Source organism: Stenella coeruleoalba (assembly GCF_951394435.1).
Source record: "Stenella coeruleoalba genome assembly, chromosome: 11".
In the NCBI taxonomy this organism is placed as follows: domain Eukaryota; kingdom Metazoa; phylum Chordata; class Mammalia; order Artiodactyla; family Delphinidae; genus Stenella; species Stenella coeruleoalba.
In genome coordinates this window covers 6283077-6304698 of record NC_137157.1, presented here as the reverse complement: position 1 = coordinate 6304698, position 21622 = coordinate 6283077, and the positions used below count along the sequence as shown (strand labels likewise).

The 21622-nt window shown below is 51.2% G+C and overlaps 1 protein-coding gene across 6 annotated transcripts in view; it reads right to left on the bottom strand.

Moving 5' to 3' along the window:
- TTLL1 (TTL family tubulin polyglutamylase complex subunit L1) overlaps positions 1 to 21307 on the bottom strand; it is a 38975-nt gene extending 17668 nt beyond the window's left edge. The window contains exons 1-6 of one of the 6 annotated variants that reach the window (XM_079938055.1): positions 21176 to 21307; positions 17565 to 17596; positions 12704 to 12900; positions 9386 to 9502; positions 2944 to 3152; positions 1098 to 1278 (exon numbers count right to left, since the gene is read on the bottom strand). In XM_079938055.1, the coding sequence (XP_079794181.1) occupies positions 1098 to 1278; positions 2944 to 3152; positions 9386 to 9502; positions 12704 to 12810 (614 nt within the window). In that variant the 5' untranslated portion in view covers positions 12811 to 12900; positions 17565 to 17596; positions 21176 to 21307. Of the gene's footprint in view, positions 1 to 1097; positions 1279 to 2943; positions 3153 to 3560; positions 3634 to 9385; positions 9517 to 12703; positions 12901 to 17564; positions 17597 to 20012; positions 20029 to 21175 lie in introns of those variants that run through there. The other 5 variants (XM_079938056.1, XM_079938058.1, XM_079938060.1 and 2 more) reach the window with 5 other exon arrangements.
- Between the last annotated feature and the right edge of the window lie 315 nt (positions 21308 to 21622).

Below are 21622 nucleotides of genomic sequence, written 5' to 3'. Positions count from 1 at the left end.
GGTCTCATAGAGAACACACTTCTGGTTGCCAAGGGGGAGGGGGTCAGGGAGGGATGGATTGGGAGTTTGGGGTTAACAGTTGCAAACTGTTATACATAGGATGGATAAACAACAAGGTCCTCCTGTACAACACAGGGAGATATATTCAAATATCCTGTGATAAACCATAATGGAAAAGAATACAAAAAAGAATCTATATATGTATAACTGAATCACTTTGCTGTACAGCAGAAATGAACACAGCATTGCAAATCAACTGTACTTCAATAAAATAAATTAAAAAAAAAAGACCAGAAGTCTTTAGTCGGCTGGTGACAAGCTTGCTGCCTCTCATTAAGTGAGAGGCCAGTTCACGGGGAGAAAACGAGGGTGGGGGGTATCCACAGAGGAACCCCCGGGTGCTGGCATCATGCAGTCAGACTTAAATGCGGGACACAAGGAGGCATCCCTGCCACTCCTGGGAATTCAGGGGAGCCATCGGCCCACCCGGAAAGGATGGCACCAATGGTGGCCTCCAGGCACTTCCCGGCAGTTAAGGACCTCGAAGAGGCAAAGAGTGAGCCTTAGAGTAAACCTCCTGGTGTCCTCCGTTCTGAGGGGCACCCAACCCAGAGAGGAGACCTGACTGACGGTCACGTAGGTCTTCTCTACGCTGACCGCACACACTGCCTGGCGCTCGGGTCCATCCCCACCTCGGCCCCGTGAGGCTGGTGCTACTTGTGTCCCCAGTTTACCCGGATGAAGAACCGAAGAGTCTATACAACAAAACTCAGGTGGTGAGTGTCAGACAGGGGTTCAAGCCCAGGCACCCAGGTGTTAAGCATGTGCTTCGCCACCTCAGAAGCACCAGGACTGGACGGGTCTCCCCCCAGCTTTCAGGACAGAGAGCGGCCAGCGAGGCTCCCTGCTCCTGTGACCTTACGCCAGTTTACCCACCATCCCCAGGTGAGATTCTACGACTGGTGACGCTACAGTGGCCACAGAGCCTTGTCCTGCTGCCACGTGTATACCTGAACAAATGCTGCACACCTGGAAAAGCAAGCAAGGGCCCCCCCTCCACCCGTGGCAAAGCACACGCAACGGGCTCCCCCACTTACGAAGACGTTTTGCTGTCCCGGGACCACTTTTTGATTTGCGAGAGCTTGTTGATCAGAAAGATGCCCTTTCCCTGGGCTTTGCCACAAGGTTTCATGATCCAGGTGCTAGAGGGGCTTTTCCTGAACTCCTCCACGAACAGGTTGTAGTCGGCAGGCAGCATGTAGGTGACGGGGACGAAGTCTGAGGGTAACAGAGAGGGGACAACGGTGAGCCAGCCCGCCGGGGGCCACGGACAGAAAGATGCTGCCACTGCCTCTTCAGGGCCTGTTTCGCTACCTCATGCCCCCACCCAGCATCTCACAGGGCAAGGGCTTCTGCAGTTCAATCCGGGTACAACGCAGGCGAACCTCGTTTTATTTTGCTACACAGATAATGCATTTTTTACAAACTGAAGGTTTGTGGCAACCCTGCGTGGAGCAAGTTAATCGGCACCATTTTTCCACAGCATTTGTTCACTTTGTGTTTCTGTGTCACGTTTTGGTAATTCTCACAGTATTTCAAACTTTTTCATTATTATCATGTTTGCTATGGTTATCTGAAATCAGTGATCTCTGATGTTACTACTGCAAAAAAATTACAACTCACTGAAGGCTCGGATGATGGTTAACATTTCTAAGCAATAAAGTATTTTTAAATTAAGGTATGTCGGGACTTCCCTGGTGGCGCAGTGGTTAAGAAGCCGCCTGCCAATGCAGGGGACACGGGTTCAATCCCTGGTCCGGGAAGATCCCACATGCCGTGGAGCAACTAAGCTCGTGCGCCACAACTACTGAGCCGCAACTACTGAGCCCACGTGCCACAACTACTGAAGCCCGTGCGCCTAGAGCCCATGCTCCACAACAAGAGAAGCCACCACGATGAGAGGCCTGAAAACCGCAACAAAGAGTAGCCCCTGCTCGCCGCAACTAGAGAAAGCCCACATGCAGCAACAAAGACCCAATGTCGCCAAAAATATAATTAATTAAGTAATTAAGGTATGTACATTGACTTTTTTTTAAGACATAATGCTATTGTACACTTGACAGACTACAGTTTAGTGTAAGGATAACTTTTACATGCAGTGGGAAACCAAAAAATTTCATGTGGCTTGCTTTTATTGCGGTATTCGCTTTATTTTATTTTAAAACTTCATTCTTTTTATTTGTTTACTTATTTATTTGGGGCCACACCATGCAGTTTGCAGGATCATAGTTCCCTGACCAGGGATCGAACCCGGGCCCCTGACAGTGGAAGCGTGGAGTCCTAACCACTGGACCACCAGCGAAGTCCCATTGTGGTAATTTGCTTTATTTTGGTGGTCTGGAACTGAACCCACCATACCTCTGAGGTCTGCCTGTAATGAGTTTTCTCTTTTAGCTGTGTGCTAAGTACTTTACAAATCTGTATCATTTAATCCCCAAAGTAAACTGTAAGATAGGTATTGTTATCATTCCCATTTATCAGATTAGGAAACGAGGCCCAGAGAGGTCACTTATGTACTTTTCCCCACGTGTGCTAAAGGGATTCTGAAATTACCCAACAGCCCAGCTTTTCTCACCAGACGGGGCAGGGACGCACTGTGCTCCCCAGGCATTGCTGGACACAGTAATGGTCCCTCCTGGCAGTCTGTAACTCAGGGAGTGTCCCCCACGCCCACCACCTCCTGTGCACATTCCCAAGGCACTCACACAAACTCAGATTCCAAGTGGAGCCCCCTCCCCCAATTCTGGAGATGCCTGGAATGAAAGAGGTGCCCACAAACACGTTCATCCCTCAAAGCCAACAGTCACCATCTCGCGGTCTTGTGCCACTGGAGAATACTCCACTATCTATTTAAAACGTGAGGCCGGTGGAAAGGACACAAACCCAGGTAGAGGTATTTCCCACTTTCGTCCTTCTCTGCCAAAGGACTCCCTTCCTTCTCCAGCTCTTTCCTGTATCTCTTGATGTTTTTCACCATCAGATCCTTCCGCGTCAGTTCATAGTGGTTCGGGAAATGGTTGACTATTTGGTCATCTGAGAGCCGGTAGCCAGTCTCGACACTAAAAACATTGCGGATGGTTTGCACACTCATCCTGAAAGAGAAGCACAGAAGGGATGTGCAGGACAGAAGCTCAGAATGTGTCCATGTGGAGGCGGGTGTCATTAAAGCCCGGGGACTCCTGACCAGGAAGCACGCTCCCTCAGAGCTTACCTGTCCCCAGCCCGGCACCGAGCCAGGTGCCTGGCCCACAGCAGCAGGCTGTGTGTCCGCTGACTGTACCTCAACTATCTGAGGCAGGGGCTGTTTTGACTCTGCCCTGATTGGTTGTACTCTCTGGCACAGAGTAGATGCTCAATAAATGTTTATCAGTTAATGATAACATTGATTTTGATACCCAACTAATGAAAGTCAGACTCTGAAGTCAGGAAACTCATTGACTCAATATCTGCACCCAAAGTCAGGAAGGACAGGGACCCCCTAAAACCAAAACCCCACGGACTTCCCTGGTGGTCCAGTGGTTAAGAGTCCGTGCTTCAACTGCAAGCGGTGCAGGTTCCATCCCTGGTCAGGAACTAAGATCCCGCAAGTCACGTGGCAAACCCAAAAAATTAAAAACAACAAAAAAACAGGGGTTATTTAAGGACCCTGAGTTGGCATGTGATATTCTTGGAGAGACCCCTGACAGGCCAGCTAAACCGCGAAGCCCCCAGTGAAATGAGAGTTGAAAGAGAAATAGATTCCTTCTCATCCTCTAAGAAAGCCAGTCTCCCTGCCACACCTGTCTGACTTCCCTAGCCACCCCCAGAGAAGCAGGAAGGACAGAAGGGCTGGCACCCACAAGGGAGTCCTGGAGTCACAAGACAAGGCAAGGTCCTCTCTGTACTCCCTGCCCCCAACCCGCCCCCTCCGCATAGCACCAACCAGAGGGTTTCTTTTGATTCCATAATCATTAGAACAAAAGGATTAAAAGGATTAAAAAAAAAACAACAACACTGTTTATTATGGGAAAGCTCAAACACCCGAAGAAGTATAGAGAAAAGTGTAACAGAAGCCCGTAATCCAGCTTCAACAGTCACCGCGAGGCCAGCCTTGCTTTGCCTGTACCTCACAGCACTGGCTTGTTTTGAGGCACTTCCCAGATACCATATCATTTCATCCAAATTATTCCTGTTAGAATCTCTAACAGTTAAGGACTCCTTTTTATATTATATGATATGCTATTTTACACTGTTATCACAACTTAAAAAAAAAAGGAGCGCAGCCAATTCCATTTTTTTTTTTTTCCTGCACCACGCAGCTTGCAGGATCTTAGTTCCCAAACCAGGGATCGAACCTGCGCCCCCTGCAGTGGAAGCGCAGAGTCTTAACCGCTGGACCGCCAGGGAAATCCCAGGAGCAGTAATTCCTAAATATCATCAAATATTACTCAGTGTTCAAATCTCCCCAGTTGTCTGATAAATATTTTTTTACAACTTTTGCAAATAAGGGCCAGGCCTTCTGATTAGTTGTTCTCTCTCTCACACATCTCTTTAAATCTATACATTCTCCCCCACCCCTCCTTAATTTTTTTCTAGGCAATTTATTTGTTGAAGACACCGGGTATCTGTTCTGTAGGGGTTCTCACAGCTTCCTTATTTATCATGCTGCCCAGGGCCCTGTACTTCCTGTAAGTTGGGAGTCAGACCTAGAGGTCTGATGAGCTGCAGGCTGATGGGGGCAGAGCTGCGTCCCAGGGTGGCATCCAGCCGGAGAGCCTCTCCCTTCGGGATGTCAGTGACTAATCAGCTGCACTGCCCAACAGAAAATGTGACCCACAGCTGAGTCACATAGTGAATTTTCTAGTAGTCACATTAAAACAAAAGTTAAAGGGGGACTTCCTTAGTGACACAGTGGTTGGGAATCTGCCTGCCAATGCAGGGGACACGGGTTCGATCCCTGGTCCGGGAAGATCCCACATGCCGTGGAGCAACTAAGTCCATGCACCACAACTACTGAGCCCGCGTGCCACAACTACTGAAGCCCGCACACCTAGAGCCTGTGCTCCGCAACAAGAGAAGCCACCACAATGAGAAGCCTGAGCACCGCAACAAAGAGTAGCCCCCGCTTGCCGCAACTAGAGAAAGCCCGCGTGCAGCAACGAAGACCCAACGCAGCCAAAAAAAGTTAAATGAAAGAGGTGAAAGTAATTTTAATGTATCTTATTTAACCTAATATATCCAAAATATTATCATTTCAACAAATTACCAACATAAAAATTTGTGATGAGGAATTTTACATTTGTTTCTTCGTACTAAAACGTGAGCGTACGTCACACTCCGGCACATACGTCTCTGTCTGGACCAGCCACACTTAAGTGTCCTATTGTCCTGTGGTCAGCGGCCTCCATCCTGCACAGGTGTAGATCCTTAGGCCATGAGGGGTTGCAAAACAGTGAAATTCTCCTTTTTCATTCCGCCTTCATTTATCGGCAGGAATATTTCTACAAGGAGAAACTCCCCTTCGTTAACAATTTAGGTAACCCATGAATGGTTCGTACAGGGAAGACTGAGTAAGTGTGTGACTCTTTCCCTTTACCAGTTTTCAAAATAGTGAGCTGGTTCCCTACCACCCGCAGACGTGTGGTGAGCTGTGTTCTGGGAACCTATCACTGCAACACGAATTACCCAACGTTAGCTACTTAAGACAACCACCATTTTATGATATCTCGAGGTTTTGTGGGTCAAGAATTTGGGCAGGGCTCAGCAGAGCGCTCTGCCCCAGGCAGCACTGAGGTCGCTGGGTGGGATTCAGCCGGCTGGTCTGGGGGCCCCGAGAAGGCTTCTTCCACATCCGGCACCTTGGCAGGCATGGCTGGAAGGTGGGTGCAGCTGCAACTTCTCCAGCACAACGGCCCCGGGACGGGCAGGCTTCTCACGTGGCAGCTCAGGGCTCCCGCAGGGGGTTCCCACACAGGAGGAGGAAGCTGCTGGTTTCTTAAGGCCTGGATCACACTGACTGGATCACACTGACTGCATCCCACTGGCCAAAGCAATCACAGAGCCCACCCAAGGTCAGGAGGAGGGGAACGAAGACCCCATCTGCAGAAGGAAGTGGTGTCAAAAACTCTGTGGCCATTTTAACGTGCCACAAATTATGTGGGGTTTTGTTCCATTTCAGTTCTTTTGGGGGGCATTTTTATGAACTCATAGATTCAAACATGATTCATGAGTTTCAGTCTGCTGTCATTATTCTTACGGAAGCTCTAGGTGTCCCTATTTGGGGCAGAAGGAACTCTGCAAGCTGTCTCCTGAGTTTTATTAACCTGAATCCAGCAGGCCTCGACGACGTCCTCGCTTTCCCTTAAGACAAGCTATTCCAAGCTCACCTTGTACAATTCTTCCTGAGGCCCAGCATCAGGCATCTCTCCAAGGAACAAAGGACCCTTTGTTATAAATAAATGTTCACCTACTGTGTAGCCTGATTGTAAAAAGGGTCCCAACTGTCCACCCCTCAACTCCCATCGGGAGGTGAAATATATTTCCCCTTGAACTGGGGCTGACCTAATGCCTTTCTTTGGCCAAAAAGAAGGGCAGAGTGATGGTGTGCCATTTCTGAGACTAGCCCCGAAAGGCCTTGAGAGCTGCCACCTCCCTCTTGGGCCCCCGACACCACCACGAGCCCAGGCTAGCCGGTTGGAGGGATGTGAGAGATTTGTGGAGAGAAGCCCCTGTCGTCCTAGCCAAGGGCATCCTAGACCAGCCAAGCCTCAGATGACCCACCAGGTGACAGCAGATGTGTGAGTGAAGTTCTGCCAGACCAAAAGAACCGCTCAGCCAAACCCACAAACTCCTGTGCAGCAAAAAGTGGTTGTTGTTTCAGGCCCCTAAGTTTGTGGTGTTTGTTACTCACCATCAGTTCGGCAATGGATAACCCATACACCCCCTCCAGGAGAGCCAGTGTTTACCTGTTTCTCACTCCTTCTACTTCCTGCCCACATGCAAGCTGTTTTCGCATAGTTGTTATCAGAATACAAATACAATTTTGTAATATGTTTTTCTTCACACTTACTGTTATTCAGTTTCCCAAACTGCTTTATAATCATCGCAATTATTTCAATGGCTGTACCGTAATCCACTTGGTTAATCTATTCACCTTTCCCCAACCAGTTAATGTTTAGTTGTTTCCAATATTCTTCCCTAACCAATTTTTAAGACCCGACAGGACACTTAGTGCTTAAAGCATGAGCTCTCAAGATATCTCAAATATCCAAACTTATCATACTGTTTAGCTCTTTTCTTCTCCGTCATTCTCTTGTTGGTTAAGAAAAGCTCCAAAACGCTTCTCGGCATGAAGAAGCAAGCATTCAAATCCCCACCCCCCCACCCCCATCCCTGGCATGTGACCCCCTGCCCAGAGAAGCCGAAAGAACGCGCTGAGTTCTGCTGGGCCCCACAGCACTGGGCAGTGGGACACCAAACAGCAAGTACAAAATACTGTCCTGTTCAGCCTTCTTTTCAGAGCTCCCATGAAACAGGGCTCTGGATAAAGGATTTCACTTTACCTTTGAGAAGAAAGAACGTAAACTTGACACTAAACCATACACAGTCACTGAACTACTCCATAAACACCCTTCCTCTCTGCAGTCCACACTCCTGAAGGGAAATCAGGTTGCAGTTTGTTTGTTTGTTTGTTTATTGGCCATGCTGCCTGGCTTGTGGGATCTTAGTTTCCCAACCAGGGATCGAACCCAGGCCCTCGGCAGTGAACGCGCAGAGTCCTAACCACTGGACCGCCAGGGAGTTCCCAGGTTGCAGTTTAAAGGGCAGGTGACTTCACTGCTGCCAGGAGCAAAGCTAGGGTCACCTCTCCATCCACCGCTGCAGCTGGAGGCTGGGTGCTGCCTACTCTGTGCCCAGGCCCGGCCAGGCTCCGGGGATGCTGACATAAGCCAGGCCAGGTCCTCATTCTCCAGGGGTTCACAGTGACACTGGAAGAGGGGACAGGCTGGGAAATCACAAATCACGGCACTCAGCATTTGCTGCCACGGCACCTGAATAGAGCAGCCTGGGAGGGCGCGAGAGGCAGAGGTGGCTTCCAGGGCAGGTGTGCTGGTGCACAAAGGACAGTGGCAGCACATGCTGATGGGGCGCCCGCCATGCGCCAGGCGCTGCCCCGAGTTCTGTGCTTCACTGCTTCCTTGGAACCTCAAACAACGGTATTTGCAGAGAGAGGCCAAGTCCTCTGCTAACAGCCACACAGACGGCAGCGGAAGAGCCAGGGCTGAAGCCACGCGTGGCTCTGGCTCCAGGGTCTGGACATGTAACCCCTGGATGCACTGCGTCTCCAAATGGGGGGCTGAGGAGGCATAGAAAGCGTAGCACGTACACAGACGGAAAAGAAAGACCGTTTCAGCAGCGGGTCAACAGGGGAAAACGCGCAGCCCGCTGCACCGGCGGGGACCAGGGGAGGAGCAGGGAAGGGAAGTGGCTGAGAGAAGCCGAGTAACGTCTCTCAAGGTGGCGGCAGGGAGAGTGAGTCCGGGGCGGGGGATGTACAGGGTGACAAAGCCCCTGCCGACCCCGACGTGTGCCCCCACTGGCCCCCTGCCCCCTCAAAGGTTCACTGCAGTGCTCTGGACCCAGGAGCTGCACAGGGTCAGCCAAATGTTTAGCTGAGGAACCCAGCAGGGATGTGGAGGCCGCCCCGAGGGAGGGAGCAGACCAGGCCTGGACCAAGGAGGACACAGGACCTCACCCTGAGGAAGTGAGAGGCGAGGAGAGGAGTCTAGGAAGCCTCCAGGCTCCTAGCTGGGTGGTACCACCCGGGACTCAGGGCCCACACACTGCTTTTCCAGCCTCACGCATTTCTGCGGTTTCTCAGTCAGTCCAGCCGGCACCCTCTTGGCCTAACGGGAGGGAGGTGAAAGGAAGCCCCGAGCCCTCCCCACAGCCCTTTCCCCAATCTCCTCCCCACAGCACCCCACAGGATGCTGACCTCCCCAGCGCACCCCGAGGTGCCAGGCAACAGGGCACCACTGTGACCAGCACGAACTGGAGGCGGGTGGGGCTCTGGTTTCTCACCCAAATTCCCACTGCCGTGTAACCACACTCAGCCGTGCTGAGACATCCCGGGACCTCCTGATAACCAGGAGCAGGGGACGCTCCACCACGTTTACTAACCCAGGGCCTTCTCCCCGCGCGCACGAAGGGCCCGGATGAGCGAAGTGTAAGGGGGGGCGGCACGATGGCGTGGGGGCGCCTGCACAGGACAGTCGTGCGCCGGTATGGGATTAACCGCGCTGATAAACGGGCTCTGGAAGACAACCAAACCCTGGTTTATACTTACCAGTAAAAATTCCAGTCCTCGTTTTCTGTCACTTGGACCCATCCTCTCTTTTCAAAGTTATTTATCAGCACCGACTTCTCGATATCAGTGACCCATTTCACTTTTCCTGCCATAATCCTGGAAGAGATCACCTTATCGGAGCCATGAAACTTAACAGCTCATGTCCCTTCGCCCAAAGGAGTCCTCTACACGAGGCGAGCAGACGTCCCCCACCCCCAGCTCAGTCCTCCCCACAGTGGCTCTCAGCCAGGGCAGCTCACCCCCGGGGGACATCCGGCAATGCCTGCAGCACTTCGCTTGCCAGCACTGGGGGTGAGGGATGCTTCTGGCATCTGGGAGCAGAGGTAGGGATCCTGCTCAACGCCCTCCGACGTACAGTATGCCCCCCGCCGGCCCCCGCCAACAAAGCATCCAGCCCCAAAGGCCAGGTGTGCTGAGACTGAGAATCCTCGTTAAGCGGGAAATAACGGCAACACACGCCGAATGGCAGCTGTGACTGGAACCACGAGGACAGGCACGAGGACAGGCACCACTGTGAGAGCGGAGGCAGCGGGGAGGCTGCCCTGAGCAGGGATCCTGGAGCTGGCTTCTGACGGGTGGGTGCGAGTACTCACCCCAGTCTGGGCACCCCCCGTCCCCTCAAGTTCTGCCTATCTCCCTGCTGCTTCCGGATTCGCTTCACCAATTCACTCTCTTTAACTGTGGGTGATCTTTTTTAATATCTATCTATTTGTTTATTTATTTTGGCTGCATCAGGTCTCAGTTGCAACACGCGGGATCTTTTTAGTTGCGGCATGTATGTGGGATCTAGTTTCCCCGACCAGGGATCAAACCCGGGTCCCCTGCTTTGGGAGCATGGAGTCTTAGCCACTGGACCACCAGGGAAGTCCCTAACTGTGGGTGACATTAAGTGTTTGTCTCACCACATCAATCCTGGTGAACAAGCAACGTGGCTCTCACTGTACTTAAAATACGCAGCCCCCTGGCCCTCACCTGCTTTTCCAGGTACATCTTGTGCCACCTTCTCCCTCACCCGCTGTTCCTGCCACATTGGACTTCTCTGCCCACCTCCTCTTCTACCTCAGGGCCTTGGCACATGCTCTGCCTGCAGCACTCCGCCCTGCTCTGCCTGGCCAAGCGACCGCCCACCAGTCTGCCAGCATAAGTGAATGTCACTTCCTCCACAAAGCCTCTCTGACTCTCCAGACCAGCTACGCAGCCCCTTGGCACCCTGCAGTTCTGTCCTTGCTAGAGGGCAGGAGCTGGCTTTCTTTGTCACTGCTTTGCACCCAGGGCCTGGCACCGTGCCTGGCATGCAGCAAATGATCACTTCAGAGAGAATGAGTGACTGTGGTCACAGGCCTGTCAGTACCACCATGTGACTTTGAGAAAGTTTCTGGACTTGTTTCCTCCTTTGAATTCTCATTTTCAAACTGCTGGGGCAGCCCAGGATTCCAGGCTCCCACCCCAGCGCCGACCTGAGATGGCTGCATTTGTTACGCTTCTGTGTACCTCTTCACAGCAGGTGAAGGGCTTTCAGGAAGGGCTTCTGTGAAAAACTGGGCTTGAAAGCCGGGGGACCTGAGGAGCCTCGAGGGCCTTTTATGAAAGGAGGCACCTCCCCCATGGACTTATAACAGCTTCACGTTTGGGGCAACTTAACCGGGCAGAAAAGGCATGGGACGTAGAGATGGGGACCCAGGTATGTGTTGCTTGGGAGAGGAAAAGAGAAGACACTCTCATGATAGAATCCACCAGGCGGAGCTCGGGGTGCTTCCACCCAGCATCAGCCCACTCCCTCCTCGTGTTGCCCAGCAAGGCGGGTAGTATCATCGAGGCGGGACTGTGGTCAAGCATAGGTCCCGGAGCTTGGGTTTGAGGCCCAGCTCCACCGCTCACGAGCTGTGTGACTTTGGGCAAGTTACTTAACCTCTCCGAACTTGTTTCCCCCTCTGTAACATGGGGATAACAACAGTCTCTATCCATGTCATAGGCTGGAGTGAGAAGTAAATGTGGGAACACACGTAAAGCACCGAGAACGGTGCCTGGCACGTAAGGAAGCACTCAGGAAGCATCTCATACGATTGTCATTATCCCCGGTTTTCAGAGGAGGACGCTGAGGCTCAAAGGTTAAGAGCCTGTGTAAGAACAGACCAAAGGGACTGATGGTGGCTTGAGCCAAACCTAGGGTGACCCTACGCTAAACCTCTTTCCACACAGCCCAGCCCTTCCCTCTGTGAACTTGGCCTTCATCAGGATGATGACAACGCCCCCAGCGTCAAAGCGAGGAATAAATGGACCGCTCTCTGCAAGCTCTAAGTGCCACGTGACAGCCACTAAGGTTGCTGACTGATCGGTCATGACCCACGTGCAGGTCAGCAGCCACCACACGGAAATGATGGCAGAAGCACCACAGAAGCCGAGTCCCCGCGTGCCGGTAACTCGTGTCTGTACCGGAGCAAACCCCGCACGCCTCACACCCTCTTGCACTGTCCAGGCTGACTGCTGAGGGGAGTTTACTTTTTCACCACCGGTGATTTGCACATACTGCGTGTGTTACAAATTGAAGTTTTGTGGCAACCTTGCATCGAGCAAGTCTGTCGGCACCATTTTTCCAACAGTATTTGCTCACTTCGTGTCTCTGTGTCACAATATTCTTGTAATATTTCACACTTTTTCATTATTATATGTGTGCTACGGTGATCTGTGATCTAGTGATCTTTGGTGTTACTACTATAACTCACTGAAGGCGCAGGTGATGCCTACCATTTTTTAGCAATAAAGTATTTAGTTAAGGCATGTACCTCTTTTAGACAAGTTGCTAACGCCCAATACAGTCTGCAGTACAGTGTAAAGATAACTTTTAAATCCAGTGGGAAACCAAAAAACTCATGTGACTTGCCTTCTTGCGATAATTCGCTTCACTGCGGTGGTCTGGACTGGAATCTGCAGTTATCTCTGAGGTCGGCCTGTATTTGATTTCAGTCTGAACAGCCCTGCATCCCTGACCAATCCTGCTCGTACTCTGCCCCCTAGAGTCCAACTGCAGACACAGGATTTCGGTGAGAATCACCCCCGAGCCAGGTAGCGCCTACACCACAACCCACAGCCTGCACTTCAAGCGCCAGTCTCACTGGGCGACCTCACTCCCGCCACAGCTCCCACCTGGAGAAGACGCAGAAGTAAGAGCAACAACACAGAATAATGATAAAGGCCATGGTTTATACGTGTGCTGCACTTCAGTCATAAAATAGTCTGAAAATACTTCCAAGGGTACACTCCTAAACCCAGTAAGGCCGATGGGGCAAATATTCTCACCTCCACTTTACTGAGCAGGAAATGGAGCCTCCGAGAAGGGTAGGCTTCCTCTCGGCCCCCTGCACCCTCCACCTGCCGTGTGGACAAGTGGTCACCAAGGAAAACATCTCAGCCCGGACCTACCATAGGTACTTATGGAGCCACCGGGAACATCCAATTTCTCTTCAGTTTCACCAAATTTTGACTCGGATTCTTACCTAAAATAAAATACACAAATGATTGGCACAAAAACAGACATAGGGATCAATGGAATAGAATAGAGGGCCCAGGAACTTCCCTGGTGGCGCAGTGGTTAAGAATCTGCCTGCCAGTGCAGGGGACGCGGGTTCGAGCCCTGATCTGGGAAGAGCCCACATGCCACGGAGCAACTAAGCCTGTGCGCCACAACTACTGAGCCTGCGCTCTAGAGCCCGCGAGCCACAACTACCGAAGCCCGTGTGCCTAGAGCCCGTGCTCCGCAACAAGAGAAGCCACTGCAGTGAGAAGCCTGTGCACCACAACGAAGAGTAGCCCCCGCTCACTGCAACTAGAGAAAAGCCCACGTGCAGCAACGAAGACCCAACGCAGCCAAAAATAAAAAAATAAATGTATTAAAAAAAAAAAGATTAGAGAGCCCAGAAATAAACCCACATACATATGGTCAATTAATCTTTGACAAAGGAAGCAAGGATATACAATGCAGAAGACAGTCTCTTCAGCAAGTGGTGTTGAGAAAGCTGGACAGCCTCATGAAAATCACTGAAGTTAGAACACACCCTCACACTACACACAAAAATAAACTCAAAATGGCTTAAAGACTTAAATATAAGACATGACACCAAAAAACTCCTAGAAGAGAACATAGGCAAAACATTCTCTGACATAAATTGTACCAGTTTTCTTAGGTCAGTCTCCCAAGGCAATAGAAATAAAAGCAAGAATAAACAGATGGGACCTAATCAAACATAAGCTTTTGCACAGCAAAGGAAACCATAAACAAAATGAAAAGACAACCTATGGACTGGGAGAAAATGTTTGCAAATGATGCAACTGACAAATGCTTAATTTCCAAAATATACAAAGAGCTCATACAAGTCAATAACAACAAAAAAAACCCAATCAAAAAATGGGCAGAAGACCTAAATAGACATTTCCCCAAAGAAGACACGCAGATGGCCAACAGGCACAAGAAAAGATGCTCATCATTGCTAATTACTAGAGAAATGCAAATCAAAACTACAATGAGGTAACACCTCACACCAGTCAGAACGGCCATTATCAAAAAGTCTACAAATAACAAATGTTGGAGAGGGTGTGGAGAAAAGGGAACCCTCCTACGCTGTCGGTGGGAATGTAAGTTGGTGCAGCCACTATGGAAAACAGTATGGTGGTTCCTCAAAAAACTAAAAACAGAGCTGCCATATGATCCTGCAATCCCACTCCTGGGCATATATCTGGAGAAAACTAATATAATTTGAAAAGACACATGCACCCCAATGTTCATAGCAGTACTATTTACAATAGCCAAGACATGGAAACAACTTAAATATCTACCAACAGATAAATGGATAAGGAAGATGTGGTATGTATATACAACGGAATATTACTCAGCCATAAAAAAGAATGAAATAATGCCATTTGAAGCAGCATGGATGGACCTAGAGGTTATTATACTAAGCCAAGTAAGTCAGAAAGAGAAAGACAGATATCATATGATATCAGTTATATGTGGAATCTAAAATATGACACAAATGAACATATCTATGAAACAGAAACAGACTCACAGACATAGAGAACAGACTTGTGGTTGCCAAGGGAGACAGGGTAGGGTAGGGAAGGATTGGGAGTTTGGGATTAGCAGATGCAAACTACTATATATAGAATGGATAAACAACAAGGTCCAACTGTATAGCACAGGGAACTAAATATATTCTATATCCTGTGATAAGCCATACTGGAAATAAATATGAAAAAGAATATATGCACGTATAACTGAAACACTGCTGTACAGCAGAATTTAACACAACATCGTAAATCAACTACACTTCAATAAAATTTTTTAAAAATTAGGGGAAAAAAAATTAGGGGAACTTCCCTGGTGGTCCACTGGTTAAGAATCCACCTTCCAAGGCAGGGGATGCAGGTTCGATCCCTGGTCGGGGAACTAAGATCCACATGCCGCAGGGCAACTAAGCCCGTGCACTGCAACTACTGAGCTCGCGCGCCTCAACTAGAGAACCCATGTGCCACAAACTACAGAGCCCATGCGCCGCAAAGAAGAGCCCACATGCTACAACTAAGACTCAATGCAGCCAAAAATAAATTAAAAAGAAAAAATAATTAGGGATTTCCCTGGCAGTCCAGTGGTTAAGACTCCATGCTTCCAATGCAGGGGGCACAGGTTTGACCCCTGGTTGGGGAACTAAGATCCCACATGCCATGCAGCCAAAATATTAAAAATGAGAAAAAACATTAATACACAGAGAAATGTACACAGCACAAGATCAAGAGGTGTTCTAACAGTTTATGAATACAGCCAAATGGTAACTAACCAGAACATTCAGTGGATGGCGTCTTCTGTTTAAGTGCCCAACGGAGGATGCCTTGGGTTCCTCTCTTGTCGTGATAAGTACTTCTGAATTAATTACTTATTGGCTCCCGCTGACCTTCCCAAGCTGCCAGGCCACCCCTTCACTTCACGCAGCCCTTGCTCTGGCTGAACGCACCCCCCTCTGCTGCTCCGTGCTCATGTGCTCGCCCGCGAACCTGTGCCCGCGCTGTCCCTCCATCCTAACGTCTCTCTCCACCGCTCTTTATCCAGCTCCACCAACCACGCGGGGCACAGTTCAAAGGCCACTTCCCCCAGGGGGCCATTCTCATCACCTTCACTGGAATTAGTGTTTCCCTCCTCGGGACCCCCTGCAGACCCTTCCTGCCATCCTTGCGGGCACTCAGAACTTCCCAACTTGCATTTCAGTTCTTTATGTATGTTCCTTCCATAAACGTGTGAGGCGAGGGACTCTCGTAGTCACCCGTTTCCCTCTCAACCCACTGATTCTAGATTTAAAGGGGAGCATTTGAAGCGAACCCTACAGTCCATTTGCCCGACCCCATTATCTCCAGCCCTTCAGCACATGAGACGCAAAAAATGACTGCTTGTTGTGTGAGTGACTGATGGACAAGTCCTCAAGGCTGGGTCCTTGGAACCCGACTCATTGCTTCCCTGAAAATGTTATGGGTGGAACTGTGCCCCTGAAAAGATACATTGAAGTACTAACCCGGGTACCTGTAAACATGACCTTATTTGGTCGAAGTATGGTCTTTGCAGTTACGATGAGGTCATTCGGGTCAGCCTTAATCCAATGACAGGTACTCTTATGAGATGGAAAGCTGGACACAGACACACAGGCAGGGAACGCCTTGTGAAGACACAAGAACGGACAGACAGACAGAGGGAAGGCAGCCATGTGCAGATGGAGGCAGAGATCGGAGGTAAGGCTGCAACAAGCCAAGCAATGCCCAGGGCTCCCAGAAGCTGGAAGCCGCAAGGAACCCTCCCCTAGAATCTTCAGAGAGAGCACGGCTCTGCCAACACCTTGATTTCAGGCTTCTGGCCTCACTGCGCCACCCAGTTTGGGGCACTTTGATACCGCAGACCTAGGAAACTAATACAAGAGACAACCATCCTAAACACTAGGGAAAAACGAAGAATAAGAAATGTACACCCATAAGGAGGTTTACGTATATATATTTGGGGAACAGAGCACACAGTAAAGCGCTGAGCAAGAAGACAAGAGAGACATTTACGGTTAAAAAAGGAAAAGATGAAGGAAGGCCCCCTCTCCTTTAAAAGAACCTCTTTTCAGAAATGCACCAAATCAATGTGGAAACCGCCACTGAGAGCAGATGAAAAGGCAGCCTTGGGAAGAGCCAAAGGAGGGAGGGCAGTTCCCTCCACACCCGAGGCTTAGAGACCCAGCTCGGTTAGAGACGCATCTGAGCCATGGAGCCTCCGCTGCGGATCCTGGCAAGTCCTCCCCGGGCCTCAGCCTCCCCAGTGAAATAAATGGGAAAGAACTGACTCACTCAGTTACAAAGCAGAAAATACCACACCATTGTAAAGCAATTATACTCCAATAAAAATGTTAAAAAAAAAAAAAAAAAAGAAAGAAAGTGACAGCTCCTGGGCGGTGCTGCTGGGATTACTGCAAGGTCAGGTGGGCGTGGACCTGGCACACAGCAGGTTCTCCAGACCGTCAACTGGGTTTGAAACGAGTGCATCAGGCAGAAAGAGCTTCACCCTGAAGCTGCCCCTGATTTCGGCTCCGCACGCGCCTCCTTTCCAGCTCCTCCTCCCGGCGGGCTTGCCAGGCCCCGCCCTTACACAGTAAGTGAGTACGTATTTCTATCATTTCTATCATCGCTGAAACAACAGCTACCACTCCCCGAACACCAGGATGCATCAGGCCCCGGGCTGGGTGGTGTGTGTGTAGATCCTTCTCTACTGGGTACATAGTTACGGCTCACCTGAGGCCGGCAGGCAGGTACTCTCCCCACTTACAGACGGGAATGTGGGGCTTGGAAAGCAAGAGGCAGAGCAGAGACTGCTGCCGTGGCCACCCGCACAGTCTCCCTCCCACACGGGGTGTCAACCGTCATTACATGCATCCCCCTTGTCAGGCGTCATTGACCCCACAGGGCAGGGGGTGGGCCCCCCAGCACCCAGCCAGGGCCAGGCACAATGAGGGGGCTCAGGTATCATCTGTAGAACAGACTAAGGAACCAGCTGGCCCATCCCCACATTACGGAAGCCAGGGCTGACGCCTTCCCAACCCTAGGAAACACTAAGCCTTATCTATTTATCAGGTAAATAGATAAATACCTGATGTCAGATTGTTTTCCTGTGGCTTCCTCCTAAAATAGAAAAGAAAAAAAAAAGTGGAATTAGCGGTATTATGTGATGAACTTGACACATTACCTCTCTACTGGTTCATATGAACTGACACCTCAGAATTTTAAGCCACAGGGTCAGCTACTTTCAAACTGAGCATCATAAAAACCTAATCAGGAAAAGCAGAGAGTGACGTGCTGGTCCTCATGCTGCTCACAGCTTGAAGTCAGAGTGGGCTGACACTGCCTGCGGCATGTCAGCCTCGGAAAGCCATCCTAAAACCAGACAGTTGCTGGTTATTTCCAGAACGCCGTGGGTCCCACTCCTGGGGCAAGTGGGCAGGATCTTCACAAGCCTGAGAACAGGTTTCCGCCGGGACATCCCTGGGCGTCCGGGCCACCGATAGTGTAGTTTCTCATCCATCCACTGGGCACCGACAGCCACTCCGTGCCAGGCGGGTGACGGGAGACGGAAAGCCACCCGGGACCAGGTGCTCCTGGACAGTCCTGATCCAGCGAAGGCAAGAGACGCGTTCAACCAGCGGCAGCCCCAGTGGAAAAGTGCTTTAACAACCTAACAAAATCCAATCTCAGTCCTGGGGAGGAAGTAACCATCAGTCCAGTCCAGCAGCAAATCACGCCCGCTCCACCCCCAGAAAATTCCGGATCCGTCTGTGTCTCTCCCCAGCATCCCCACAACCCAGGCCACAACTGGCTTCCTTGGCCCCATTCTCACCCCATGGCAACACATTCCCTACCCAGCAGCAGACCAATCTTTTCAGACACAAAGCAGATCTTGTCACTCCTTTCATAAGCCTGCAGCGGCTTCCCACTGCACTGAGAATAAACCTAGCAGTCCACCCATGGCCTGCAAGGCTGGCCCAGCGTGACCCGGGACCCCCATGCCTCTCGGGCCTTGTCTCCCAGCGCCCTTTCCACCTGTCTTCCCTCTCCAGACACCAGCCTCTTTCAGCTCCCCACACCCGCCAAGCGGCATCCAGTCTTAAGGCTTTGCTCTTCCCCCACATCTGGCCCTTTCTCCAAGGTCAGCTCCTCAGACTGGGCTTCCCAATCTCACTCCTCCCCCTTTACAGAGCTGTCGCTTTACTTCTCCGTGGTGCTCACGTTGTACACAGTTGTTTAGTCGGCGCCAACTCAAAGCATGGTCCGCGGACCAGCAGCATCCGCATCACAACCTGGAGCTCGTTAGAAATACAAATCTTCCAGCTCCCCCCATGCACACACAAGAGTGTACACATTCAGACTCTTTGGGAGCGGGGCCCAGGAATCTGTGTCTTAACAAGCTCTCAGGCGATTCTTATGCAAGTGCAAGTTTGAAAAGACCTGGCCTATGAGACTTCCCTGGTGGTCCAGTGGGTAAGACTCCATGCTCCCAATGCAGGGTGCCCGGGTTCGATCCCTGGTCAGGGAACTAGATCCCGCATGCCTGCCACAACTAAGAAGTCCATATGCTGCAACAAAGATCCCGTGTGCTGCATGCAACGAAGACCTGGCACAGCCAAAAATAAATAAATAATAAATAATTTAATTTAATTTTTTTAAAAAGGGACTTCCCTGGTGGTGCAGTGGTTAAGAATCCGCCTGCCAATGCAGAGGACACGGGTTCGATCCTGGTCCAGGAAGATCCCACATACCGCGGAGCAACCAAGCCCGTGTGCCACAACTACTGAGCCTGCGCTCTAGAGCCCACGAGCCACAACTATGGAGCCCATGCGCCACAGCTACTGAAGCCCGCACGCCTAGAGCCTGTGCTCCGCAACAAGAGAAGCCACCGCGATGAGAAGCCCGCGCAGCTCAACGAAGAGTAGCCCCCGCTCGCCGCAACTAGAGAAAGCCTGCGCGCAGCAGCAAAGACCCAACGCAGGCAAAAATTAATTAATTAATTAATTATTTTTAAAAAGAAAAGACCTGGTCTAGTTCATGTATTTGGTTCCTTGGTGACTGTCTGTCTGACACAGATACGGCACATTGCGAGCAGCAGTGCTGTGCCACGTTATCTCCTGCTGAATCCCAGCACCCAGAACAGTGCCTAGCAATAGCAGGCTCTCAACCAATACGTGACGAATTAACAAAAATAAAGACGTGAATTCCCTCCACACACACAGTCAAACAAGCACTGTTTGTGCCAAGCAGTGAAGTAGGCGCAGCCCAGCCCTATAGGGGCTGTAAGTCCCAAGGGGGAGACCCAGGAAACCATCACCCATAAACACTTCCACAGCTTTACCCTGGTGAGAAATAGGAGGCCGGGAGGTTAGCTGATTTCCACCGAGCGAGGGAACATCTTGGGAAATCTCTGTGCCTACAACCCCAGGAGGACAGAGCTCTGCCAAGAGGCCTTTTACCTCCTGGAGTAATGACTACTCCCAGACAAAAGTTAGAACAACCTCTGAGGAGAAACAGCGGAGGGCGGGGGACTCACCCTCATGGGAGTCACTTCACTCTTCTGGGTCCAGCCATCGGAAAATGGGAGCAGTCTCTGCCCTCATCCCCCTACCCCACTTTGATCACTATCAGTTTCAATAAAGTCCCAGCTGGGCTTCCCTCGTGGCGCAGTGGTTGAGAGTCCGCCTGCCGATGCAGGGGACACGGGTTCGTGCCCCCGGTCCGGGAAGATCCCATATGCCGCGGAGCGGCTGGGCCCGTGAGCCATGGCCGCTGAGCCTGCGCGTCCGGAGCCTGTGCTACGCAACGGGAGAGGCCACAACAGTGAGAGGCCCGCGTACCGCAAAAAAAGAAAAAATAAAGTCCCAGCTAGGCCAGGATCCTAGGACACTTGCATTCTTTTCCAGCTAGTTAAGTCTTTTTTGAAAAGGCAAAAAAGAGCCATCTTTAAATAAAGTAACAATATAAATGACTTCACATCAGTGCCGTGCAGCATTCAGTCGCAGCTGTGTTGCCCTGCCCGTGTCCTCACCCCCATGCTCCACGTACCTGTTTACCAGTGCCTGTAACTCCCTGAGTGCAGGGCAGGGCCAATCTTTTTGTACTGTCACAACCCAGCACCCAAATGTGCTCATTAAATATTTCCTGAACAAAGAACCGCTTTGCAAACCTCCAAACGGCTTACAACGACAAGAGACTTTTAGGTCTAGAATGAATCCCCTGTAATGCCACAGCTACTCTAGGGGTGTATGACTACCACCACCCCACCCCGTCTAATGATGGGAAAACAGTCCCCCAGAGAGAGGTGAGCAGGGCGGGGAACACTTATCTCCTGTCTCCTGTCCAGAGCTCTAGCCACAGGTACACCGCGCCCTGCAAGATGCCAATAGGAACAATACAGATTGCAAATGAATGAAAAAGCCTAGGAACAATGAAATTCTGGGATAACCAATAATAAGAAGAATGCAATTACAAGGATCGAGCGGCACAAGTTAAGTCATAGGAACTCGGAGGAGGAAGAGGGGCACAGTGGTCAGCGCAGGCTTCCCGGGGAACGCGAGTCCAGCGAGCAACATCTAAACCGCACCTTCCCGGACCCGTAGACCAGGGCCCACAATCGTTCGCGCATGCGCACTCGCCCACCGAGCACGGCCACACCCTCGGTCCCCGGAGGCGGCGGCCTCGGCGGCGGGGTCTCACCTGTGGGCGCACAGCGCGGAGGAGCGCCCAGAAGCGCGGAGCACGGCGGCCCAGCGCCGCGGCCCGGCCCCGCCTCCAACCCCACTCGGCGCTCAGAGGAGGACGCGAACCGCTACCCGGCGCGGACCGGCTCTACTTCCGGGGCGGCGCGCTGGCAACCGAAGACGCGGCCTTGCCAGCGCCGCGACTGCTTCCGGGGTCAGACTTTCCCTGCCGGTCTCTACACCTCTATGCCGGTGGCCTGCTACGCCTGGCGCTGAGATCCAACGAGGAGTCAGTCGTCCACCCCCGGGAGCCTTGCAACCTTCAGGGCCCAGAAATGAGGTTGCGAGGGGTCGGGATCGAGCCTGATAGTGGGAGGTAGAGCGGTATGATGCCTGGGGCCCTGGGTCCAGTCGGCTCTTTATCCCCTCTGCTGCTCAGCTTCCGTATCTGTACAACTAGGAC